Genomic DNA, 27,403 nt, shown 5'->3' with positions numbered 1-27,403 from the left:
CAGTTTGGGCACACCACTACACTCCAGTCTAGGCAACAAAGCGAAACTTGATCACAAAAAGAAAAAGTATTAGTAGTTAATAAAAAAGTATTAATAATAAGTATTAATAGGTAATAATTATTAATAGTTAATAGTTAAATATTAATAAAGTATTAATAGTTAATAAAAGTATTAATAGTTAATAGTTAATAATCAATAATTAATAATTAATAGTTAATAGTTTTTGATGATAGTTCTCAAGGTACTTTTATAAAAAATAGTTCTGCTGGGCACGGTAGCTCATGCCTATAATCCCAACAAGGCTGAGGTGGGCAGATCACAGGTCAGGAGTTCAAGACTAGCCCGGCCAACATGGTGAAACCCCGTCTCTACTAAAAATACAAAAATTAGTTGGGCATAGTGGTGCACTCCTGTAATTCCAGCTACTCAGAAGCTGAGGCAGGAGAATTGAAGCCTCGGAGCTCTAGGAGATTGCAATGAGTTGAGCTTGCACCACTGCAGTCCAGCCTGAGTGACAGAGGGAGACTCCATCTCAAAAAAAAAAAAAAAATAGTTCTCAAAGATAACTGAAAATTTCTAAAAATATGTTATAAAATTGTCCGGGCATGGTGATTCACACCTGTAATCCCAGAACTTTGTGAGGCTGAGGCAGGCGGATGACTTGAGGTCAGGAGTTCGAGACCAGCCTGGCCAATGTGGTGAAACCCCATCTCTACTAAAAATACAAAAATTAGCCAGGTGTAGTGGCACGTGCCTGTAGTCCCAGCTTCTTGGGAGGCTGAGGTAGGAGAATCGCTTGAACCTGGGTGGCGGGGGAGGAGTGGCAGCGGTTGCAGTGAGCCAAGATCGTGCCACTGCAGTCCAGCCTGGGTGATAGAGTGAGACTCTGTTTCAAATAAATGAATAAATTTAGATAGTTGTCTTCCGCAGTTAGATCATCCTGGCATTTGTTTGCAACCATGTTTCATTAAATCTTAGCCACTTGCACGTTTGTGTGAATGTATTTTAATAGAAAACAAAAAATACATACAAAGTAGAGAGTAGTATCATGAGCCACAGTGTACTTGTCACCTTGCTTCAACAATTACCAGTTCTAACTGGGCGCACTGGCTCAGGCCTGTAATCCCAGCACTTTAGAAGGCCAAGGCGGGAGCATTGCTTGAGCCTAGAAGTTTGAGACCAGCTTGGTCAACATCGGGAAACCCTATCTCTACAAAAAAATTTAAAAATTAGCTGGGAGTGGTGGCTTGTGCCTGTGGTCCCAGCTACTCGGAAGGCTGAAGTGGGCGGATCACTAGCCCAGGAAATTGAGGCTGCAGTTGCCACCACTCCAGCCTGGGTGTCTCAGACCCTGTCTCAAAATAAATAAATACATACACACGTATCAATTCTTGATCAGTTTTATTTCAACTGTACTTTTACTCTTTGCTTTGTTTACTCCCCACTAGATGATTTTGAAGCAGATTTCAGGCATTAAATTTTATCTATGTACACTGCCATAAAGATGTCTAAGATAAGGATTTTTTAAAAATGTAACTATTGTTATTATAACAAAAAATTACTAATTCCCTAATATAATTAGGCATCTGGTAATTCATATCTCAATTTATGTAAGTGATGATTTTATCTTCATGTTTAAATACAAAGTTTCTGTTCCTTTGGCATCCTTTATACTATGTGAATGCATTGTTTAGTGTGACCAACACAAGAAAGCCTTGTTTAAACATAGGCTCTTCAGCACAGCTCACTGCTTCACTGATTGCTGTTATCTTAGGATGATGGATTATTTAGATTGTGGCACAGTTGACCAGTGAACATTAGTATCTTTTAATTCTTATTGAAAGCTAAGATACCCTCACTCTTTTTTTTTTTTTTTGAGACAGAGTCTCACTCTGTCATCCAGGCTGGAGTGCAGTGTGGCACAATCTCGACTCACTGCAACCTCTGCCTCCCGGGTTCAAGTGATTCTCCTACCTTAGCCTCCCAAGTAGCTGGGATTACAGCACCCACCACCACGCCCAGCTAATTTTTGTATTTTTAATAGAGATGGGGTTTCACCATGCTGGCCAGGCCGGTCTTGAACTCTTGACCTCGTGATCTGCCTGCCTTGGCTTCCCTAAGTGCTGGGATTACAGGCGTGAGCCACCATGCCCGGTCCGATACCCTTACTCTTTACTACATAGACATTTTGGAAACCTTTTTAGGTGTGAACACTTCCTATATTACTGTAGTTTTTTTTTGGTCTTTTGTTTTTTTTTTTGAGACGGACTCTCATTCTGTCACCCAGGCGGGAGTGCATTGGCACAATCTCAGCTCATTGCCACCTCTACTTCCTGGGGTTCACGCAATTCTCCTGCCTCAGCCTTCCAGGTAGCTGGGATTACAGGCGAGTGTCACGACGCCTGGCTAATTTGTTTTGTACTTTTAGTAGAGATGGGGTTTCACCATGTTGGACAGGCTGGTCTCGAACCGCTGACCTCAAGTGATTCACCTGCCTCAGCCTCTCAAAGTGTTGGGATTACAGGTGTGAACCACCATGCCTGGACCCTATATTACTGTAGTTTTAAAGGCACCAGGACCAAGGATTGCTGTCTACTAAGCATTTGGGCACTTTTTGGTTTGGATTACTAAATTTTGTATTCTATTTAGAATTCATAGCTGTCACCTTCAAGATCTTCTTGATGTGTCTGTTTCTACAGCTGTGCTGATGGTTGTTATTAGATGGTAACTAGCTTCATTCACTTCTTTTCTCAGATCACACGCGCTGCAATGTGTGGATTCTGGATGGAGACTTGTACCACAAAGGCCTGCTGAAATTTGCAGTTTCTGCTGAATCCTTGCCAGAGACCCTCGTCATTTTTGTTGCAGACATGTCTAGACCTTGGACTGTGATGGAATCTCTGCAGAAATGGGCTAGTGTTTTACGTGAGCACATTGATAAAATGAAAATTCCACCAGAAAAAATGAGGGAGCTGGAACGGAAGTGTGAGTAAAATATAATTTTCTTAATTGGGAAATTCACTAGTCTCTTTAGATGTTTTGAATCACCTTCCTTTTCCCAATCCTAGAGGCTTCCCTTGCTTCGTGGTTTTGTTTTGTTTGCACCATTTATTTAAGAGTTCCTCTTGTAAACTTAGTAGTCAAAAGTATTCAAAGCAGTCTGTAACTCAAGTGTCACAAGTTGAAGAAAACAAATAAATATTTATTATCTTCATTGGTTTCTGTTTCAAATAAGAGTTCTTCCCTCACTCCCCAAAATGTGTTAAGTTCTGTGGATCTCTGAGCTTTTCTGTTACTCTGTGTCTGCAGAGTTAACATCAGAGGATGTGAGGGTTTGCTGTGGTCTGTGCAGCTTGAGTTCACTACCCTGGAATTCCATTAAGGCCCTATGGACCCTCATGTTGGCAGGCTTAGAGGAAGTCCTAAAAAAGACAAAGCTTTCAGCTCCTTAGTTCATTTTGGAATCCAGCAAAATATCATTTTAAGTAGAAATAGAAGGGTCTTTTTTTTTTTTTTTTTTTTGGTAGTTAACATGAAAGGTTATTTTGGACTAAGGACATCCAAGCCCTTTTGACAACAAATAACTTTCAAATTAAAGGAAGTTTGGGGTTTTTTTTTTTTTCCTTAATGTGGTTCAGAAGCTTGTTTTTCCTTTCCCTTGCTTCTGTGCAGTTACATCATCTTCTGTCCACTTGCCAGGGAAATGGGAGGGGCAGGGGCTAGAGCCATGGCAGCAGCAGCAGCAGCCGTCCTGGCCAGGGCAAGCTTGACCCAGCCTGGCATATTTCCACAGGATGACATCACCCCCTCTAGTGAATTAATGAGGGCTTCTGGAGTATGGCACTCAGGATCTTCACACTTACTGGTGGAATGGTTCAGAAATTTTGATGTGCTTTTTAAATCAAATTTCTCGCAGTGTGTTTTCTATCCTGTCCTTCATCTTGCTTCTGTCCCACGTTGGCTGAAACAATGAGTTTAACATTTCATTCTTCGGCTTGTTGTGCATGTGTATATTTCCCTAGTCACCCGCATGTGTACTACTGTGATTGTTACGCAGCTCAGCTAATGTGTCTTCAACCACTGACCTTTCTAGATAATGCGTCTTTTTCTCTGAAATAGAGCCCTTAAGGACAACTTCTCTGAATAGTTCTGAGTCTGAAGACCTGCTTTCATCCACTGCACAGACAGCTTTGTACCCAGATAAGTGGGCTAATGCACTGGCGACTTCAGTTCTCTGAAGCTGTTTTCTTAGAGTGATAACCTTGTAGAGATTTGTTAAGACAGAAAAGAGAGAGATTGAGCCAAGGATATTGTTTTTTCCCAGATAGGGAAAGCGTCTGCCCTATACTGTACCAGGTACTGGGTACTGTTCTAGGTGCTGGAGACACAGTAAATAAAATGCCTGCCCCTGGGGAGCTTAAATTTCCTTGAAACACTGAATTTATTTTGTGGTTTAGTCATTGATGGCTGTTATTTAGGATTAGATTCAACTGCATGTGACATAAAACCTGAGCTAACATAATGGCTTAAACAAGACTGAGGGCTATTCCCTCCTGTAAATGAAATCTAGACTTGTAGGTAGTTGAGGACTGGAAAGTAGCCCTGGGAAGACAGCTGGAGGACCTTGCTCCTTTGTACTTACTGCTTTGTCATTTCTAGGGTGTGGTTCTCTTCCTCCTGACAGAGCTCTAGACTTCACATCCGTGTTGCAGTCGGCAGGATGGAGGAAGAGGAATGCAGGGCTGCAGGGGCTGCTGCCTTTTAAGGAGGCTGGGATGTGTAATCTTTACTTTGGGTTGCCATGTGTTCTAAATATCAGTTCAGTTTGGTTATAAGGAGGAAGAGGAGAGAGGACACCCTAGGGCAGCTAGCAATTGCTGGAACCATGTCTCATGACTCTGGTTGGCTTTCCATTGGCCTCTCTGCTGTCACCACCCCTTCTCAGATGTTTGGAATGGTAGCCGCGTCTTTGTGTTGTATGTTGGAGGAGGCTTTGTTAGTAGTGGGTTTAGGTTACATTTTAATAAAGCACTTGGCTATCCTCTTGCCCAGAGAACTCTTCCTTTCCAGATTAATTGGACTCTAGATATTGTATGGAATGCTGTTATTCAACCTAGTTTCCAGTCCAACACCAGTCTCCAGTCTTTGATTTTGGAAAGCGGCTCCATGGCTGGCCACTCTCTTTTAGGGTTAGGTTCCCTGTGGGTTTGTATGTGTGGCTACTGTTTGGCTGCAGGGATCATCTGAGTGAGAGGGAATAGCCACCAGAAGGTGGTGCTTTTTTGTACTTCAGTCTTCTTGTTTTATATCTGTGGCTTTTCTTGTACTTATGTAGGACTATGGGGTCTTCTCAGGACTCTGGAACCAATAAATGAGGTAGGAGAGAAAAGTTGAGAGAGAAGCAGCAGCAGCAGTGAAGATACTCTTTGATCTTCTTGTACCCACTCCCATCTGATTGTAAAGGGAAGCCCCAGGTGGGCTGATGTCCCCTGCTGTGAAATACCATCTCACCATCTGGAGAGAAATTGTTAACACTGCAGTATGTATATACCCAAGAAAAAATGCACGTTTTACTATCCAACTTACATCGTCCTTCCTCTTTTTAATACTGCCTTTTCACTCATGTTACGTACATTTGCTCTGCCTTCTAAATTGCTTTCTAAAATGCTAAGTTGGCCAGGCGCAGTGGCTCAATGCCTATAACCCCAGCAGTTTGGGAAGCTGAAGTGGGCCAGTTGGTTGAGCCCAAGAGTTCGAACCTGGGCAACATGGCGAAACCTCGTCTGTACAAAAAATTAGCCAGTCATGGTGGTGCACACCTGTAGTCCCAGCTACTCAGAGGCAGACAAATTGAGTGAGCCCAGCAGGTCGAGGCTGCAGTGAGCCATGATGGTGCCACTGCCCTGCAGCCTGGGCAACAGAGCCAAGACCCTGTCTCAAAAAAAAATTAAATAAAATAAAATGCTAAGTTATTTAAAAATATGAATTTCCTACTGTTGTTGGGCAGCCACAATTAAGTCAGTCCTCTAGAGTGTGAATAATCTAACCTAGGGCTTCTGAACTATTTGCTCCTCATGGCACAGGTAAAGTACAGCAGAAAAGTTTATAGTGCACAGGTAATGGGGTGGAGGTTTGTAGAGCCAGCTGTCTGAGCTGCCTGCCTCCACCTTCACACCATAGCTTAGCTCACCTGTGAGCCTTTCTAGGCTCTGTGCTGCTCACTGTCTAGAAAGCCCTAGTTGAGTGCCTCATGAGATCTTGGGGCATTAGATCTTGCCCAGTTAAGCCATTGTATATTTTATTGATTTGAAGATTTGTTAAAAGTGCTTTTAGAGAGAAAAATGTGAGAATATTTGATTCCTTTAAAGACCCTTCAACAACCACGTTGAGTTCTTCTCTGTTTTTGTCCAAAATGGAGTAAAGGTCACTTGACTAGATTATTTATATTGACAGTGAAGTGTTTGTGTGTGTGTGTGTTTTGAGACAGAGTCTCACTGTCACCCAGCCTAGAGTGCAATGGCACGATTTTGGCTCACTGCAGCCTCCTCCTCCTGGGTTCAAGTGATTCTCCTGCCTCAGCCTCCCAAGTAGCTGGGATTACAGGTTCCTGCCACCATGCCTGGCTAATTTTTGTATTTTTAGTAGAGACAAAGTTTCACCATGTTGGCCAGGCTGGTCTTGAACTCCTGACCTCATGATCCACCCACCTCAGCCTGCCAAAGTGCTGGGATTACAGACATAAGCCACCGTGCTCAGCCTGACAGTGAAGTTATATGAATGAGCTTAATTAAAGAGATGCTGTAGAGATGAGATACCACATCTGCACTGTAGGGTTTAATCGGTTAGTTTTCAGTTTGCTCACTATGATATGAAAGACAAAGAGCTCTCAGATAATTTCAGAAGCTCATATAATAGTAACCTCAAATCTTTGTAAATAGAAACTCATGGTTTCGCCATGTTGCCCAGGCTGGTCTCGAACTCTTGGGCTCAACCAACTGGCCCACTTCAGCTTCCCAAACTGCTGGGGTTATAGGCATTGAGCCATTGCGCCTGGCCAACTTAGCATTTTAGAAAGCAATTTAGAAGGCAGAGCAAATGTACATAACATGAGTGAAAAGGCAGTATTAAAAAGAGGAAGGACGATGTAAGTTGGATAGTAAAACGTGCATTTTTTCTTGGGTGTACACATACTGCAGTGTTAACAATTTCTCTCCAGATGGTGAGATGGTATTTCACAGCAGGGAACATGTTTGAAACCTGTTCTGTGGGTAAAGAGAAGTAGGTAGGACCTTTCTCTAGGTCCACTTCAGTCCTGTTATTTTAATTTACTTAGCATGTTGGTGAGAGTAAAAGGCTTTTGTTCCTTCAGTCTAACCGGACTTAGAAGGGTAGAGCTGCCTGTTTTCTTCTCTGGCTCAAGGTAGCTTTAACTGTTGCATTTTTTGTTCTCTGGCCCAACATGAGAGTCTTGAAGTGCCCACATAAAGGTGCAGAGCTGTGGACTTTGTGGTCACTTGGCTTAACTGAGGCTCGGACCATTGTCACCTTAGTGGCCTTCCTTAGCTGGATTAGTGAACATTGTATGCCAATAAGTGGATGTTGTACCACTGACCCTTTGTTGTGTTAGGCAGGAATAGGCCATGAACACTGCACAAGTGACTTGGGATCCCAGAAGATAAGACTGAGTTCACAAGAGTGAGGATAATTAGGAATTACATCTGGTGCTGGGCAAGACCAGCCTGGTTACTTAGTGCTGACAGACTTCAGCTGTGTGGAAACAGCATGTTCTTATAAAAATTGAATTGTTTCATTAAGCCTTTTTTTTTTTTTTTTTTTTTTGAGACGGAGACTCACTGTGTCATCAGGCTGGAGTGCAGTGGTGTGATCTCAGCTCACTGCAATCTCCGACTCCCTAGTTCAAGTGAGTCTCCCGAGTAGCTGGGATTACAGGCATGCGCTACCACACCTAGCTAATTTTTGTATTTTTAGCAGAGTCGGGGTTTCACCATGTTGGCCAGGATGGAAGCTTTTTTTTTTTTTTTTTTTTTAAGATATAGTCTTACTTTGTTGCCCAGACTGGAGTATAGTGGCGCAAGAGCAATCTCCACCTCCCAGGTTTAGGCTATTCTCGTGCCTTAGCACGAGTCCACTAGTAGCTGGGACTACAGGTGCACCATCACCCCCAGCTAATTTTTGTATTTTTAGTACAGATGGGGTTTTGCCATGTTGGCCAGGCTGGTCTTGAACTCCTGACCTCAGGTGAACCACCCACCTCGGCCTCCCAAAGTGCTGGGATTACAGGCATGAGCCACTTGCCCAGTTTATTAAGCGTTTCTAATGGACTGTGATGAGTATTGTAAGTTATAGCTGTTTCTAATGGTTGGCTATGTTGAAGTAACACAGTTCAACTCTTCTGGTATTTTGAAAATGTAAGATACATAAGAAAAGTGGCTTTCTTCATGGTAAGAACTATTGAAACCTTAGAATTTTTTAAACACGTGTTTAAGGGCCAGACATGGTGGCTCAAGCCTGTAATCCCATAATCCCAGCACTTTGGAAAGCCGAGATAGCAGGATCTCTGGAGCCCAAGAGTTTGAGACCAACCTGGCAACATAGGAAGATCCCACTTCTACAAAAATTTAAAAATTAGCTGGGCGTGGTGGCACATGCCTTTAGTCCCAGCTACTTGGGAAGCTGAAGTGGGAAGATCACTTGAGCTCACAAGATGGTGGTATCTCTCCACACTGTACTTCAGCCTGGGCAACAGAGCCAGACTCTGTCTCAAAAAAAAGAAGAAAAAAAACCTGTTCAGGAGTTTGGTGCAATTAAAGATGCCCAGGGGAATGTCTTTGCTGCCCTGATGTTATAAAGCTCACACTGAATATGTCAGAATCAGCATTTTATATCACCATCCCCAAATCCTTGATTTTGCAGTTGGATGTGACTAGGAAGTTTGTCACACACAACTGCATGTGTGTTTTGTGCTTGTTACTGCCTTCTTTTCAGTGTTCTAAAGCTAACATGTATTTTTATTTATGTGCATGTAATTTCTTTTCCCTTTTTCCCCCAGTTGTGAAAGATTTTCAAGACTATATGGAACCTGAAGAAGGTTGTCAAGGTTCACCACAGAGGAGAGGACCTCTGACCTCAGGCTCCGATGAAGAAAATGTTGCCCTGCCTCTGGGTGACAATGTGCTGACTCATAACCTGGGGATCCCGGTGTTGGTGGTGTGCACGAAGGTGTGTGCCAGGGGGTTGTTGGCTTGGCTGGGTTCAGGTAGTGAACAGTCACCATCTGCAAGAAAGTTTGAGAAACTATTGAGATTTTTTTCCCAAGGGAGAGTTGGGCTTATTTGGGATTCGTTAAGGTACATTGAATATGTCAAGACAGAAAAAATTATCATGTAAATTGAAAATTTAAATGCAGGAAACATGACTAGTCAGTTTACTCATGGCCTAGGGTTAATGTCTCTGAAGCACTGTTGACTTTCAAACTTAGAACTCACAGCAGTTGGCCAGTTGCAGTGGCTCACACCTGTAATCTCAGCACTTTGGGAGGCTGAGGGGGCGGATCACGAGGTCAGGAGATGGAGACCATCCTGGCTAACAGTGAAACCCCATCTCTACTAAAAATACAAAAAATTAGCCAGGCGTGGTGGTGGGCGCCTGTAGTCCCAGCTACTTGGGAGGCCAAGGCAGGAGAATGGCGTGAACACAGGAGGCGGAGCTTGCAGTGAGCCGAGATCACGCCACCGCACTCCAGCCTGGGTGATAGAGCAACAACACTCCGTCTCAAAAAAAATAAATTAAAAAAAAAAGAACTCACAGCAGTTTTCTTAAGTCTGTTTAAATTAGTTGATGTGGTCCAAACTGATGGTGGAAAAATAGAATGATGAGGTAGGAATAGAAGTTAAGTTCAGTCATGCCAGGCATGGTGGCTCACGTAATCCCAGCATTTTGGGAGGCTCAGGTGGGTGGATCAAAATAGTCTGGCCAACATGGTGAAACCCTGTCTGTACTAAAATACAAAAATTCGCCGGGCATGGTGGCAGGCGCTTGTAAATCCCAGCTACTCGGGCTGAGGCAGGAGAATTGCTTGAGCTGGGAGGCTGAGGTTACAGTGAGCTGAGGTGGCGCCACTGCACTGCATCCTGGGCGACAGAGTGAGACTATGTCTCAAAAAAAAACTAAAAGGAAAAAAAAAACTAAGTTCAGTCATAGAGAAATAAAGTTGTATCTCTTATATGAGGAAAAACAGTAGGTTTTAAAACTTTTTTTTTTTGAGATGGAGTTTCGCTCTTATTGCCCAGGCAGAGTGCAATGGTGCCATCTCGGCTCACTGCAACTTCTGCCTTCCCAGTTCAAGTGATTCTCCTGCTTCAGCCTTCTGAGTAGCTGGGATTACGGGTGCCTGCCACCACGCCCGGCTAATTTTGTATTTTTATTAGAGATGGGGGTTTCTCCATGTTGGTCAGGCTGGTCTCAAACTCCCAACCTCAGGTGATCTGCCTGCCTTGACCTCCCAGAGTGCTGGAATTACAAGCATAAGCCACCACACCTGGCCACATTTGGGGTTTTAAAAGGACTTTATTTCCAGTCAGAGCCATCATGTTACCCAATTATAGTGTGCCATTCTCATCCTGTTCTTGAGAATGGAGCCCTGTGGAGTGGAGTGCACAACTGTGTGCACTGGGCCTGTCTCCTGATGGGAGCTTGTTTGATGTTTAGAACAAACTATTAGGTGATCAGGCCTATTACATCTTCACTCTACGGATAAAAAAAAAACTGAGGCCCAAGATGAATGAGAAAAATCTCCAGTTCTTTTTTACTCTTCTCTAATTAATGCTTGGACCCTGAGCTATGGCTTTCTTCTTTGGAGCCACAATACTTTATTTCTGAAGAATGCGGTGTTCCCATCATCAGCAGGCAATGAGGCAAAAAGGTGACTCTGTCTGTCTTCCCTGCAGTGTGATGCGGTGAGTGTCTTGGAAAAGGAGCACGATTACAGGGATGAGCATTTGGACTTTATCCAGTCACACCTGCGGAGGTTCTGCCTTCAGTGTATCCTTTGGGCGCTGTGTGGGGCCTGGGTCACAGGCTTTCTTCCAAATGGGGCATCTTCAAAGAGATAAAGCACCTCCCGAACTCAAAATAGTGTTCTGCCAGAGAGAGTTTTGTATATATCTTTTTAGTAGGTTTATGTTTTACTGTGTTAGAGTTTTAGGTTTATTAACTTGTGTCTACCTTTGATCATGCGTTTGTTTGTTTGTTTGTTTGTTTGTTTGTTTTAAGACAGTGTTTCACCACTTTGGCCAGGCTAGTCTCAAATTCCTGACCTCAAGTGATCCACCCACCTCAGTCTCCCAAAGTGCTGGGATTATAGCTGTTAGCCACTGCGCTTGGAGTATTTTTTAATTGTTTTTCTAAGACGAAGTCTGTGCTGTCACCCAGGCTGGAGTGCAGTGGTGCAATCTTAGCTCTCTGCATCCTTGTGCTCCTGGGTTGAAGCAATCCTCCTGCCTCAGCCTCTTGAGTACCTGGGACTACAGTTGTGCACCACCACATCCAGATTTTTTGTTTGTTTTGAGACAGAGCTTCACTCTTGTCATCCAGGCTGGAGTGCAATGGCATGATCTCAGCTCACTGCAACCTCCATCTCCTAGGTTCAAGTGATTCTCCTGCCTGAGCCTCCCGAGTAGCCGGGATTACAGGTATGAGCCACGACACCTGACTAATTTTTGTACTTTTAGTAGAGATGGGGTTTCACCATGTTGGCCAGGCTAGTCTCGAACTCCTGACTTCATGTGATCCACCCACCTTGGCTGCCTCAAAATGCTGGGATTACAGGCTTGAGCCACCACGCCCGGCCATCTGGATAATTTTTGTATTTTTAGTAGAGATAGGGTTTTAGCATGTTGGCCAGGCTGTTCTCGAATTCCTGACCTCAAGTGATCTGCCCGCCTCGGCCTCCCAAAGTGCTGGGATTACAGGTGTGAGCCACCACGTCCGCCCACTTTTATTAATGCTATGCATTTGATAAGCCTTTGTATTAAGAATTTAATGTGATCATTTTATCATCAAATTACTTTTATCATACTGTCTTAGAAATATTTTTTTGTTTTGAGACGGAATCTTGCTCTGTCACCCAGGCTGGAGTGCAGTGGCACGATCTCGGCTCACTGCAAGCTCCGCCTCCTGGGTTCACGCTATTCTCCTGCCTCAGCCTCCCGAGTAGCTGGGACTACAGGTGCCCGCCACCATGCCCAGCTAATTTTTTTTTTTTTTTTAGTAGAGACGGGGTTTCACTGTGTTAGCCAGGATGGTCTCGATCTCCTGACCTCGTGATCCGCCCGTCTCGGCCTCCCAGAGTGTTGGGATTACAGGCGTGAGCCACCGTGCCTGGCAGAAATATTTTTAAACTTTGCTTTTATGTAGAAAAGGTCAATTACCAAACAGGGTATTGTTTTATAGGCCACTGGTGTTTCCCATATGTTTGTGTTTTGTGCTGTGCATGATAGAGAGGTGGTAGTGTCTGCAGTCTTTTGAGTCCTGTTACTGTAAAAGGCCAATAGCAGCTGGTGCCATGGTTCCACACCCTGGGGTGGAGGTGAGAGATGAGTTCTTGCCACCTTTTTTGGGATGGCCCATTAGCCTGTTGGCACCCATCCCTCAAAAAATGGGTTTAGTGATAAATTTGGTCACATGTAGGTATCTGCCTGGGAAGGAATCTGTGTACCTTGATATTCTGAGAGTGTTTTCCTGGGCTAACCTCAGAGCCAGTACTTGACTTCTCAGGGAGTAATTTGTGGGATCAAGACAACAATTTACATGTTAAAAAATAAACTGCACAGCCCACTAGCATCAACATAGCTTTATGCTTTTGACTTGGTTCATCTGCTACTATGACCTTTTTACTTATTTATTTATTATTTTTTACCAGTTTGCAATATGCATATGTAATACTATAAGCGTTTTAGTTTTTAAAATTGTAACACTTTCTGTTACTCATGTATTGATTAAAAACTGATCAACCTATGAGTAGTACTTTGAGGTTATATGTGTTTGATTTTGTCTCCTTCTGCAGTGAATTGATTTTTCTTAAGCAGATTGATTAGATGGAGCTGCCTTGATTTACACATCAGTGAAAGAAGAGAAAAACCTCGACTTGTTGTATAAGTATATTGTTCATAAAACATACGGTTTCCACTTCACCACACCTGCCTTAGTTGTGGAAAAGGATGCCGTTTTTATGTGAGTTATTTTGAGATGATGCTTTGAAACTCTTCTTTTTACAGTACATTTGCTTTTTACATTTTACCCCTTCAAGGAAGGTGCCTTCTGTCTTTGTCTTCTATAGCCAGCTCTCTCACTGCACCTTCTCTCTCTGCTCCTTTCCGGATTATGAGGCATTTGCCTGAGGGAAGTGGGTGGTGTGGTCAGGGCCTTTCTTCATCAAGAGCAAGTTGCCAAAACCTAAGCTAGCCATTTTTGGCACTCACTGTCAACTCTGGTAAAATACTGGCTGGGGAGGGAATATAGGGAATTGTGCTTGGGGGATCCTGAATGTCTTCTGTTAAAGCGCCTGCTTTATCTGTGTGTTGGCAGGGATGATTGCAGACATCCTCTCAGCATCTCTGTCAGCACGGGCTTTGGCTATACTAAGTGCTTACTGTGTTTCTGGCGTTTCACATTTTGGGAGCCACTGGAGTTGATTGTCCTCGATAGAGACTTGGATACCTGTTTTCCCAACCTGGTGTCTTTCTCTCACTGGAGAATCATAGTGTTGCTGGATGCATAAATGTGAAGCTGTGGTCTCTGACAAGAATTGTGTTAGCAGATTGATGTTCAGGCTTCAGTATCCTCCTGACTTAAAAAACAATTACATTATTCATTCAGGAAACCTTACTCAGCACCCACTAGGTGCTCAGGTTCTCTGCAAGGGACGCAGAAATGAATGATACGTGTTCCTCACACATGGCACTGTAGAGGGGACATACACAACTGAAGAAGGGAAGGGCAGTGATGGGGTTATGGAGGAAGTATGGCAGGGAAGGTGGGAGGGTGATGCTGGAAGACAAGTGGTAGATCCCAGGCGGACTGGAAAGAATTGCAATAGGGGAAGCCAGGGAGTGCAGTCTGTGAGAGGCTGGAAATGCGAAAGCCAGGAGCTATCAGGGAACTGCGTTGCCTCCTGCATAGTCAAGGAGAGTGTCACTCAGGCTAATCATAGATGGCATACCTAACAGGCTTGGGCTGATTTTAGAGACTTGTTCAGAGCAGTCAGGCAGGTGCCAAAGGCACAAGCCCAGTGAGAGGTGTGTTTTTGGAATCACTTGGTATCCAAATCACGTGTCATATCTAGGAGCAAGGAGACCGGTTGATTTTGGGGCTGGTCTGGAATGAAGAAGCGTCTCTGAGCGTACAAAGGCTGCATGGCCCACGGCAGTATCTCAGTCATGCCCTACCCCTTTGCACATTTGGTCCTGTTGGTTACTTCTCTGTTGACTGGCAAAGTCAGCAAGGATATTGGGGTGGAGCACCCTGGCTAAGTACCCTCTTGATTATAGAGCTATGGAGTAGAAGTCAGATGGAGAATGAAAGGCCTGTGAGAACAATCAGTCAGTTGCCATCTTTCAGAGCTGCTTGAGTTCAAAAGTGTGTCATACAGCACATTTTACCATTGCTACCTTTAAGGGATTCAGGTGGGAACCCTAGGCTGTGGCTTCACATAATGGAACTTGGGTGCCATCCTACCTGTGATGTTGAGCTGCCCAGCACTGCTGTAGGAACCTCAAGGACTGTGCTCCTCTGGTTTGGGGCCTAGGATAAACACAGGCCCTGCATGCCACTTGGTTCTAGGACACATCTTCCCATGCAAGCAAAGTTAATGAACCAGTCCACAAGATAACCGTTGAAAGAATTCTTAGAGAAACAACCTGCAGGAGAGGAGTCATGACAGAGCCCAAGAAAACCATCCCATCCCGAGCTCTGCCTTCTGTGCTGCTCTCACACAGTGGGATCTCTCACGGTGGGGTTGGAACAGGACCCCACTGTGTCCTTGCTCTTCTAGGTGGAGTTGTGGGAGAGTGCTAAATGCTTTGAGTGGGGCAGCCTATGGAGTCAGATCTCGTACTGGCTCCTTAGACCTTGGGCCCGTGAACTCAGTGTGGAGCAGGACCTGCAATGTTGTTCTGATGGATTATATCCACAGTGTATTTTGGCACATCTGCCAAAAGCTACAAACAGCCCCCAACAACTACACACTATATCTTATGGGAAGGGTCCTACTGAGGAGTCCTGAATGTGATCTGAGTATGCTCTAAGGCAACCCCAGAAAAAGCAATTCAGTCCCTCTCTCTTTGCCTTTAGACCTGCAGGCTGGGACAATGAAAAGAAAATAGCTATTTTACATGAAAATTTTACAACCGTGAAGCCAGAAGATGCATATGAAGACTTTATTGTGAAACCTCCCGTGAGAAAGGTAGTCAAAGACAATTGCTTTAAGGGCTTAGGACTGGGCGCAGTGGCTCACACCTGTAATCCCAGCACTTTGGGAGGCCAAGGCGGGCAGATCACATGAGGTCAGGAGTTTGAGACAGCCTGGCCAACATGGCGAAACCCTGTCTCCACCAAAAATACAAAAATTAGCCAGGTATGGTGGCAGGCGCCTGTAATCCCAGCTACTTGGGAGGCTGAGGCATAAGAATCGCTTGAACCTGGGAGGCAGAGGTTGCAGTGAGCCCAGATTGTACCACTGCACTCCAACCCTGGCAACAGAGCGAGACTCCATATCAAAAAAAAAGAAAAGGGGTTAGGTGTTTTTTAATGCAAAAAGAAACCTATAAAGCTGGGACGTGGTGGCTCATTCCTGTAATACGAGCAGTCTGGGAGGCTGAGGCAGGAGAATTGCTTGAACCCTGGAGGCGGAGGTTGCAGTGAGCCGAGATCATGCCACTGTACTCCAGCGTGGGCGACAAGAGCAAGACTCTGTCTCAAAAACAAAACAAAACAACTATAAAGAAACAGGTTTTACACATTGTGTAGTTTGTAGGGGGTGGTGGGGAGTAGTAAGAACCAGGGCCTTTTTGTTGATTTTTTTTTTTTTTTTTGAGACGGAGTCTCGCTCTATCACCCAGGCTGGAGTGCAGTGGCTAGATCTCAGCTCACTGCAAGCTCCGCCTCCTGGGTTTACGCCATTCTTCTGCCTCAGCCTCCCAAGTAACTGGGACTACAGGCGCTCACCACCTTGCCCGGCTAGTTTTTTTTTTTTTTGTATTTTTTAGTAGAGACGGGGTTTCACCGTGTTAGCCAGGATGGTCTCGATCTCCTGACCTCATGATCCACCCGTCTCGGCCTCCCAAAGTGCTGGGATTACAGGCTTGAGCCACCGCGCCCGGCCTTGTTGATCTTTAAATGAGGTCTGGTGTTATGTAAATGGCTCAGGGCTGGTGGGCAGGAATGATGGAATGCCCACCTGGAGTTGGTGGTGTTTCCCATTAAGCCCTGCCAGTGCTGCTGTTGCCTCTGGATTACTGCTACTGGATCCCCTTATGTGATGTCCTGCAGACCCTGAGGTGTTTAGAACCTGCCAGACTTAAAAACGCCAGTTGGCTACATGCCACAGCTGGTTTTGGGAGAGGTCTGTGCCAGGCTAGAAAAATGTTACTCTGCAGTCTCAGCAGGGATCCCCCAGACCTGTGTCAAAGCCTGAGCCTCAGACTCTCCTTTCGGCATGAAGTTTGACAGTGTTTGGGAGTATTCTTGGCCTGTGGCCACACATGTGTATGTTTCTTCACAGCTGGTCCACGACAAAGAGTTGGCAGCAGAAGATGAGCAGGTGTTCCTAATGAAGCAACAGGTAAGAAGACCAGTGAGGTTAGAACAGAGGCCTTCTCATATATGAAATGCCAGTTCCTAGGGTGGGATTGGGGGTGTCTGCATGTGGGGATTCACAAAGAGCTTGCAGTGGTAGAGGGGTTGGAACCAGGTCTCATTCCCTCCTATTTCTAGGATTAGTTGGGGATGGACCACTTTCCTTAGCAGATCACCTGCCTGCCTTGCAGACTCCTACAGGAATAGTAGGATTTGTGTCTTTTAAGTGCTTTCTTTGGAAATGCCGTTTTCTGGCATAACACTTCCTATGTTGACAGTTTACCAAGTAACCTGACTACACTTCCATTATTTCTTTATTTTTATTTATTTACTTTTAATTTAAGTTCTAGGGTACATGTGCACAACGTGCAGGTTTGTTACATACGTATACGTGTGCCATGTTGGTGTGCTGCACCCATCCATGATTTCATGTAGCCTCACACAGCACTGTACATAAAGGCAGGTGATGCCCGTTTTGCAGGTTAGGAGAGTAACTTCCCCAAGCCGACGGTTTAGAATGCAAACTTCACATTTCTCTAACCCAGATTATTGTTAGATTTGTCCTAGATCCACCTATCATCTGCCCAATGGTACAGGCAGGTCAGCAGGAGGTTTTGATGGTTCTTTTTCCAACTGTTTCCTTCTTTTTCCAACCTTTTCCTTTCTGTCCCTTGCTTGCTTCCTGAGCTTCAAAACTGGTTACTTGGAGTATTTTTTTTCACCATGCACCAAACTGCTCAATTAAAATTTTTTGCATTTGTAGTATAAAACCTAGGACTTAGTTGTTGTTAATAGTGCCCTCTAGTGGAGTACTTGGAGTAAGTTTTTCTCTAGGCCTTCGTTAATGGCCAGTTTGTCCCTCTCTTTGCAGTCACTCCTTGCCAAGCAGCCAGCCACGCCCACGAGAGCTTCTGTGAGTACCTTACACTAAACAGAGGGTCAAGGCCCAGTGTTGCGGGTGTCGTCAAACTTTATACCATTATTTATGAGAGCTTATATTTGTGTGGGTTTTGTGTTTTCAGTGGGAATTTGGTTTCCCTAAAGACCCGTGACCAGAAACATAAAAGAAACTCAAGATGTTTCTGGTGAAAGAATGCAACTCTGGGAATTAGAGTGAGCTGGCTTTGTTATCTGGATGTCTTTCAGGAGAAACAGATCCAGAAAGGGCTTGAGTTGAGAGCATACTGCCAGTCCTGTACCATAGCCTATGAAAAATATCCTGCAGAAGCATGTCTCCATTTGTGGCATATGTATTTTTCGTTATTATTATGCCTGTGTGTGACCTTAGCTGCTTTTGAACTTAGGAATCTCCTGCAAGAGGACCCTCTGGCTCTCCAAGGACTCAGGGTCGGGGAGGGCCAGCCAGTGTGCCTAGCTCCTCCCCAGGCACGTCAGTAAAAAAGCCGGACCCAAACATCAAAAGTATGTATTCCTCAAAAGTATGTCTCTTTGGAGAGTAGTTTAGTTTCAGACCTGAGCCCTGCAGGGGCTGCGTGGCTGAGTCTATAAGGTGGAGACTCATGGAAGCCAGGCTATTCTCTTCCTCATTAAGGGCTGCTTTCCATTTCCCCCGTTCCAGAGGAAGAAGGTCTGTGGTAGACAGAGACCAGGGCCTGTTCCTTTGTTGGAATTGGTAGCCCATGCACCTGGCTCTGTGTGAGACCTCACTTAGGTCCTGCACATTCCTTCAGAGAGGAATGCAAAATAATAACTTTATTTTTTTAGAGACAGGGTGTCAGTCTGTCACCTAGCCTGTGGCACAGTCATGTGATCATAGCGCACTGCAGCCTCAAATTTCTGGGCTCAAGCGATCCTCCCACGTCAACTCCTGAGTAGCTGGGACTACAGGCGTGTGCCACCATGCCCAGCTAATTTTTTAAATTTTTATTGTAGGCCAGATGCAGTGCCTCATGCCTATAATCCTAGTACTTTGGGAGGCCAAGGTGGGAGGATCGCTTGAGCTCAAGAGTTGGAGACCAGCCTGGGCCAAATAGTGAGACCTCGCGTCTACAGAAAATTTCAAAATCAGCTGGGCATGATTGTGCTTGCCTCTAGTCCCAGCTACTCAAGTGGATGAAGCCGCAGGATTGCTTGAGCCCAGGGCATTGAGGCTGCAGTGAGCTGTGATTATGCCACCGCACTCCAGCCAGGGTGACAGAGTGAGACTCTTTAAAAAAAAAAAAAAAAGGCCGGGTGTGGTGACTCACGCCTGTAATCGTGTAATCTCAGCACTTTGGTAGGCTGAGGCGGGCAGATCACTTGAGGTCAGGAGTTTGAGACCAGCCTGGCCAACGTGGTGAAACCTTCTCTCTACTAAAAATACACAAAGGAGCCAGGTGTGATGGTGGGTACCTGTAATCCTAGCTACCTGGGAGGTAGAGGCAGGAGAATGGCTTGAACCCAGGAGGGTGAGGTTGCAGTGAGCCAAGATTGTGCCACTGCACTCTAGCCTGGGCAACAGAGCAAGACTCCATCCCAAAAAAACACAAAAAAATTTTTTGTAAAGGTGGGGGTCTCACTTATATTGCCGAGGCTGGTCTCAAGCTCCTAGCCTCAAGCAGTCCTACCCGCTTGGTCTCCCCAAATGATGGGATTACAGGCGTGAGCCACCACGCCTGGCTGAGGGAGTCACTTTAAAGTGTGTATTTTGAATCCTTAGCCTTGTTTCTCATGTTTATATTATTAGTATTTATGAATTGTGGGGATTTTTTCCTCCTTCACTTCTCTTGTCAAGCTCAGCTACTTTTCAGATTAAGTAGCTTTTATCCCAGTAACTTAGTGATACTCAGAGATACTGCCTGCAATGAAACCATTAAAAAACAGTTTTATTTAATGCTTGCATGTTTGATGGGTGTGTTCTATTCAGGATGTGAGCTTTTCACAGCAGGTTTGGAATGTTAAGTGCTCATGCGCCTTTGAAAAACACTGTCTCATGGACGGGGAGGTGGAGTGGAGCACAGGTTATCTATTCTGCCCCCAAACAAGTGGGAAATGTAAACATGGTTCCACTTAGTAATCATGCTTAGTAGCCTCAGCGGTAGCAGTGTAAAGGCATCATAGCAAATGAATGTTATCAATATCCTAGGAAGCTGATAGCCACAAATGGCTAATGCCAAGCTGAGAACTAGGATGTTTAATTTTGTTTAAGTCTTCCAGTTTATATGATGCTTTTTTTTCCCTTTAATTTTCCTTAGATAATGCTGCAAGTGAAGGGGTGTTGGCCAGCTTCTTCAACAGTCTGTTAAGTAAAAAGACAGGCTCTCCTGGAAGTCCTGGTGCTGGTGGGGTGCAGAGCACAGCCAAGAAGTCAGGTACAGAAGTGCCCTGGAGACCTGTGACTCTTGTGGTTGAGCAGTTTTGCAAGGATGGAGAGGCAGACACCTGCCCTGCCGACCCTGCAGTGTCCTGAATAGCCAAGCAAGGAAGCAGGTCTTCACTTCCTACTGAGCAGTGTGCCATGCTTTCAGTGGGATTGCTGTACTACCATGCAGGTTTCCTTGGCACATTGAGAGTGGGATTTGTGTGCATTAGGGTTCTTGGGAACTGGGTGTTGAGTGAGTTGAGATACAGCCTAAATTACATATGTGGCCGTGTTGTAGAACCTCTTCAGTAGAAGTCATGGTCCATGGAGGGTGTACCAGTGACTTTTTTTTTTTTTTTTTCTTTTTCCAAGATAGAGTTTTGCTCTTGTTGCCCAGGCTGGAGTGCAATGGCACGATCTCACCTCACTGCAACCTCCGCCTCCCAGGTTCAAGCGATTTTCCTGCCTCAGCCTCCCAAGTAGCTGGGATTACAGGCGCCCTGCCACCACGCCCAGCTAATTTTTTGTATTTTTAGTAGATATGTGGTTTCATCATGTTGGCCAGGCTGGTCTTGAACTCTTGACCTCAGGTGATCCCTCCACCTCAGCCTCCCAAAGTGCTGGGATTACAGGTGTGAGCCACCGCCCCTGGCTGACAATTTTTGTTTTGTTTTGTTTTAATAGAGACGGAGTCTTGCTGTGTCACCCAGGCTAAAGTGCAATGGCGTGATCTCAACTCACTGCCAACCTCTGCCACCTGGGTTCAAGCAATTTTCTTGCCTCAGCCTCCCAAGTAGCTAGGACTACAGGCACGCGCCACCACATCTGGCTAATTTTTTTGTATTTTTAGTAGAGATGGTGTTTCACTGTGTTGGCCAGGCCGTTCTCGAACTCCTGACCTCAGATGATCCGCCTGCCTTGGCCTCCCAAAGTGCTGGGATTAGAGACGTGAGCCACGGCACCTCAGGTGATCCGCCTACCTTGGCCTCCCAAAGTGCTGGGATTAGAGACGTGGGCACACGGCACTTTTAATTTTTTTAAATTATACTAAAGCCTTAGTTGTTCTGAACCAGTGATGTTTTATTTGTTCTTTTTTTTTTTTTTTTTTTTTTCTGTGACACTTTGTAAGGATTTTGGTTTACTCCACTGCCCCCAGTTTTTCTGTGAACTAGAACCTGTGAACCCTCACTGTCTCACTGCAGAGTCAGGGCCTCCTCCTCCTCCCTGAAGCTCCCCACTTATCACATACACACCTCTGTGGCAGCCACCACCTGTCCTTCTGTGTAGGCAGGTAGGGCAGGTGTATGTCTTGGAGATCTCTGAAACAAAACAAAACATGTTCCTTGGGAATTACACATTTTCCCAGGAAGCTGCAGGACATTTTTTTTTTGGATTGGAGTCTTGCTCTGTCGCCCAGGCTGGAGTGCAGTGGCATGATCTCGGCTCACTGCAGCCTCTGCTTTCTGGGTTCGAGCAGTTCTCCTGTCTTAGCCTCCCGGGTAGCTGGGGTTACAGGCGCCCGCCACCATGCCCGGCTAATTTTTTTCTATTTTTAATAGAGATGGGGTTTCACCATATTGGCCAGGCTGGTCTTGAACTTCTGACCTTGTGATCCCCTGCCTCAGCCTCCCAAAGTGCTGGGATGACAGGCGTGAGCCACCGCGCCCGGCATGCTGGAGGACATTTTAAGGGGTCTTTGCTTTCCATTTTCCACTGGCTATAAGGTATGTTTATACAGTGTTTCCCTAATTGATGTCTTCAGGGCAGAGGAGACCCTCAGGAAATCACTCCATCCTTGGGGGATCCTGGGCCTTCAGTGGCTTCCACATTCTAAGAAACTCAGAGTCCGGTCTAGTGACCCAGACTCTGGGCTGGTAGTATTCCCTACTGGGAAATAGGTGTCTATTTCTAGGCCCGTTAGTTTCTGACAGCAGAAAAACACAAGTACAGACTTGATGCAGGATTGAATTATCTGGCTATAGTCTTATATTCTTATTGAAACAATGTGCCGGGCGCGGTGGCTCAAGCCTGTAATCCCAGCACTTTGGGAGGCCGAGACGGGCGGATCACGAGGTCAGGAGATCGAGACCATCCTGGCTAACACGGTGAAACCCCGTCTCTACTAAAAAAAAAATACAAAAAAAAAAAAACTAGCCGGGCGTGGTGGCGGCGCCTGTAGTCCCAGCTACTCGGGAGGCTGAGGCAGGAGAATGGCGTAAACCCGGGAGGCGGAGCTTGCAGTGAGCTGAGATCCAGCCACTGCACTCCACCCTGGGCGACAGAGCCAGACTCCGTCTCAAAAAAAAAAAAAAAAAGAAACAATGTTTTCAGGCTATCCATGTGAGTCAGTCTAGAATGTTATAATTGTAAACAAAACCTAAACACCTATCTGGGGCGAAGAAAATAGTTTCCACCATTGCTGAAATTCAGATACTACCTCTAGGAAAGTGGTGGTGAGAGTGCACAGGAGTCAGGGTTGGGTGGTGAGAAGGTTTTCAGAAAGGTTCTTGTATTTGGCACAAAGGCACCCCCCGGCAGAGAGCAGTTAGGTCACCCCCTTGGAGTTGGAGGAAGCACTGGCCTGTGACTTTTGGGATTAAGATGTGCCGAGTTGGGATCTCCTCTCCACAGCAGTGGAAAAAGGCTTTCCTCATTCTTACTGAGATTACTGTCATCAAGTGATTATAGAAGGCTGTATAATTTTAAACGCTCCTTTAAAAAAAATTGTTTCCTCTTCTCACATCATTACTTTGCTTTTTTGCTTTTTTTCAGGACAAAAGACTGTGTTGTCAAACGTTCAGGAAGAACTGGATAGAATGACTCGAAAGCCAGACTCTATGGTAACAAACTCTTCAACAGAAAATGAAGCCTGAACCTCCTTAAAAAGTGCATATGTCGAATGACCAAATAACTATGTATATTGATCTGCTAAGACCAGGATTTTTCTGATATGGCACATGCTATCAGTTTTTTGGGGCAGGGGAGATGAACTTAAAAAAAAAAAAACAAAAAACTTCATTGGCTTGTCCGAGTATGAAATGCACATTTAGGAAGGTTACATGTCAGACCCTTTGTTAAGGATAACCCTTGGACTCTCGGGCATGTGGCTCTTTTGTGGGAGGCAAGCACGTCTGGGCTTCTTGTGGAGGGGAAGGTAGAGTGAAAGAAGGAGGGCCCGCTTTCTATCAGGGTGGAACAAATGAGACCAAGAAATCATTGGTAAGATGATGGTTAGTCTGACCAGTTTCATGTTAGCAAATTCACTTGTTCTTGGGAAGCAGATTAAGTGGCAGAAAGTCCAGGAAAGAAAGACCAGAAGGAGTAATGAGAGAAGTGATGGTGGGGAAGCTGAATGTTGAGGGAGGTGGAGGAAGGAGGAGATGAGCAGTGTCAGTAAATACTGTGCATTCAGTAGAAGTTGAAGAATCATTGTTAGAAGCATTTCCAAACAAAACACTAAGCAAAATGGGAATTAGGCTTATTTCGAATGCATCTTTAACTTATGAAAGATGTACTAATTGTGGGGGTGCCTGAGTCAGGCGGAGCTGACCCAGGGGTGGGAACGATGGCAGCTGCCCGGGACCCATGTGCTTGGCTCAGGCTATGTCCTCATGAGAGGTGCTGGGCTCCATGGATATGTGTTGTGGGGCAGACAGTCACTGTGGGATGTCTTCAAAGTCAGCAGTTACAGAATTAGTTTACTTTGAATTTTGTTGTCTAAATAGCTCCTGCTTTGTTTTTTAAATTAAATTTTTTGTTTTTACTACCACAGGCTGGCCAAACTAACAGAAAATGGGTGATCAACCTCTGGTTTTACCATAATGCAATGTGCCACAGAAAGTTTGGGGGAGGTTTTTAATGTAATTGCACTCTGGTTAATTGGCTCGTACCAAGTCCTGCCTTATGATTTGTGGAAAGCTTCAAGGAGTTCCACTGATGCAAAAGGGTCTTTTCCTAGCTTCCCGGTCTGATCAGTGCTATCAGATGGACAGATAAGCGCGAATGTTTTATACCGAAAATGGAAATGATACATTTCTCTTGTTATGTGTTTTCATAAAATGTAGCATTTTTTTTTCTTATGGAAAAAAGAGTTTCAGGTGTCTCCCCACCTAGGGCAAATTCATGCACATTGTCATGTCATACCACCATTCTGGAAACGATTTCTGTGGATTTGAAATTGCACTTTTAATTTTATATATGACAGCATTTAAATGCAAACACTACCATGAATTTCATGTATAAAATGTTGTCAAACCAAGGGAAAAAAACCACAGTTCACCATGTGGAGTTTACTTTTTTTATATGAATGTTTGTTGTACTGTGTCTAAGCATAACTTCCCTAATGTCATTACTTTTACATACCAGATTTGACTGACCACTAATGTAGTACTGGTGATAACTTAATATCCTATGTTGTGTCAAGACTCTTTTAAGACTTTCTTGAATTGCTTGCGTAAAGGTCTGAACACTGTTAAAGAGAAAGCTAAGTATCAACTTGCCTTTCAGATAGAAACGTTTCTTGTGCCAGTTTTATTGTTGAAATATACTATTTTTTTCCTTTTTTAATTCAGTTTTTTAAAAAAACAAATGTATTGTGGCTTCCGATTACCAGGTTGTCTAGGTAATGACAGTAAACTGACTGTAGAATGATTATTGTGGTATAGTGACCAATAGATGCCAAACAGCTTGTGGCCGCACTAAAGGTGGGGTCGCTTAGTCCCTGGGAGTAAAATGAGTGACCTCAGAAACAAGAATTCCTGGAAAGGCACATGCCGAAGAGGGATATGGTATAATTTTAAATCTTAATGCAAAATTTTAATTTGTCTTTTTTTTTCTATCATTTGAACTGATAAGCACTTTTTGTGTCAATATAAAATATACTACAACTGATGAAATGCTAAGACATGTCTTGTGAAGGAAGGTTTCTTGGAGACCACTTTTATTTACACGTGACAAGTAGATGCTCCTAGTATCAGAAGAAGCTGATACGTAGTGTCATGTGCTCAGTGGTTGCCAAAGTCTACCAACTTTGGGGAGCTGCAGGGTTCTTTTTGGGAGGTGGGAGGAAGGGAGATGAGTTTTGTTATTTTGGGGTTTTCAAGCATTGGAACCAAAGGCCAAATAATAAACAGCCTTTAGTTTTTAAAGTAAAATTCATTTTATTTGCAGAGTACACTTGTATGGTAGACTGTTAAAGACAATTTTATGACTATTATGACTATTTATGCACATTATAATGGTTACATCTGCTGTTTGTCTTTAAAATAAAAAAAAAAATCAAAGAAAAGCCCAACTTTGAATACGTGGCTGAGATAACGGCCAGGAATTGGTCTTTCCTAAAAATGCAATAGATATGCTGCTAGATTGTTATTTTGTTTGCACTTTTTTTGATTGGCATTTTAAAATCGATAAACTGAAGACATTGTCGTGTTTTATTAATTTAACAAAGTTGAAAGTGACTGCTCTGTACATCATGACCTTAACAATGTTAATGCTGTAAGTGAAAGTTCACTGTTGTCTGTATACTAAATTTATTGGTGTTTCTAACTTAAGACTGCAGATTATCCCCCACCAGCCTTAGTCCAGGGGTGTGGCTCTGTCCGGGTGCAGTATGCAGTCATGTGGAACCTTGCTTTCTAGTCCTGGGAAAAAAAGAAGATGTCTCTAATTACTGGCTTCAATAAACACGAATCCAGACTGCTTACAATTTTTGGTGGCTTTCTTTATGGTAAATCATCCCACTGGAGATACATTGAATTGTCTGCCAATCATATGGGGTATCTGATCACGGAACTAAAAATGTTTACCTCTCTCACTTGAAATTGTCAGAAATTCTGGAAAGAATAACATTGTAAAGCCATATTTATTTTATCCTATTTTTTAGAGGTGGGGGTTGTCAAGGCTGGTCTTGAACTCCTGGCCTCCAATGGCTCTCCCGCCTTGACCTCCCAAAGTGCTGGAGTTACAGGTGTGAGCCACCAAACCCAGCCTGGTTTTTTTGGTTTTTAAAAATTACAACCATCCTCGTGAGTATAAAGGTGGTAGGTATCTCAGTGACTAACAGCGTTAAGGAGCATCTTTTGATGTGTGTATTGGCCATTTATGTATCTTTGGAGAAATGTCTGTTCAGATTCTTTGGTCATTTTAAAATTAGGTTATTTGCCTTTTGTGTTTTTTGTGTTTGTTTTTGAGACAGGGTCTTTCTTGCTTTGTGGCCCAGGCTGGAGTGCAGTGGTTTGGTTACAGCTTATTGTAGCCTTGACCTCCCAGACTCAAGTAATCTTCCTACCTCAGCCTCCCAAAGTGCTGGGATTACAGACATGAGCCACTGTACCCAGCCTATTTGACTTTTTATCACTGGGTTGTAAGAGTTCTTTATCTATTCTGGATACTACACTCTTAACAGATATAACTCAGTCCTTTTGATATGCTCCCATTCATCTCTGAGCATTTTCTTACTTTCTGGCACAAAAAGGTGTTCCAGGCTCACCTTGCATTTTCCCTGACTTTGACCTGGAATCAGCCATTTTTCCAAGGAGTCCTGGTTCCTAGTTTCTTTTTTTTCTTTTTCTTTTTTTTTTTGAGACAGAGTCTCGCTCTGTTGCCCAGGCTGGAGTGCAGTGGCACAATCTCAGCTCACTGTAACCTCCACCTCCCGAATTCAAGTGATTCTCCTGCTTCAGCCTCCCGAGTAGCCAGGATTACAGGTATGCGCCACCATGCCTGGCTAAGTTTTACATTTTTAGTAGAGATAGGTTTCACCATGTTGGCCAGGCTGGTCTCAAACTCCGACCTCAGGTGATCCACCCTCAGCCTCCCCAAGTGCTAGGATTACCGGTGTGAGCCATCATGCCCGGCTTAGAGCCCTGGTTTCTTTTAGTAGGAGATTGGTTTTTGGAAACCAAGATCTGGACGATAGGCATACTTAATTTTACTGAGTGTTACTACGTGTAGGCCTTTTGGTGGACACACCATATCTACTTTTTCACTTAACATTGCCTGTAAATTGGTTTGTATTAGTTCTTGGAGATGTTTATTCTTGTTTATGGCTACATCGTATTCAATTGTGTAATGTACCTTGTTTATTCATCCGGTCTCTTGTAGATGGGCATTTAGGATGTTTGCAGTCTTGTATTACTACATCTAATGCTGCAGTGAGTAACCTGCATATCTTGTGTTTTATTTTGGAGATGTGGCTTCAGGGTAAATTCCTAGCAGTGGACCTACCTA

General features: G+C 44.3%; 1 protein-coding gene across 2 annotated transcripts in view; it reads left to right on the top strand.

Annotated features, from left to right (window-relative positions):
* DYNC1LI2 (dynein cytoplasmic 1 light intermediate chain 2) overlaps positions 1-25,880 on the top strand; it is a 32,123-nt gene extending 6,243 nt beyond the window's left edge. The window contains exons 4-14 of one of the 2 annotated variants that reach the window (XM_038008382.2): positions 2,755-2,985; positions 9,071-9,240; positions 10,968-11,061; positions 13,116-13,251; positions 15,370-15,481; positions 16,799-16,858; positions 17,744-17,785; positions 18,177-18,294; positions 20,067-20,183; positions 22,946-23,013; positions 23,946-25,880. In XM_038008382.2, coding sequence (XP_037864310.1) covers positions 2,755-2,985; positions 9,071-9,240; positions 10,968-11,061; positions 13,116-13,251; positions 15,370-15,481; positions 16,799-16,858; positions 17,744-17,785; positions 18,177-18,294; positions 20,067-20,183; positions 22,946-23,013; positions 23,946-24,032 — 1,235 coding nt within the window. In that variant the 3' untranslated portion in view covers positions 24,033-25,880. Of the gene's footprint in view, positions 1-2,754; positions 2,986-9,070; positions 9,241-10,967; positions 11,062-13,115; positions 13,252-15,369; positions 15,482-16,798; positions 16,859-17,743; positions 17,786-18,176; positions 18,295-20,066; positions 20,184-22,945 lie in introns of both variants that reach the window. The other variant, XM_007993586.3, reaches the window with a different exon arrangement.
* The last annotated feature ends 1,523 nt before the right edge of the window (positions 25,881-27,403 follow it).

Source organism: Chlorocebus sabaeus, chromosome 5 (assembly GCF_047675955.1).
Source record: "Chlorocebus sabaeus isolate Y175 chromosome 5, mChlSab1.0.hap1, whole genome shotgun sequence".
In the NCBI taxonomy this organism is placed as follows: Eukaryota; Metazoa; Chordata; class Mammalia; order Primates; family Cercopithecidae; genus Chlorocebus; species Chlorocebus sabaeus.
This window is presented reverse-complemented; position numbering and strand designations above follow the sequence as displayed.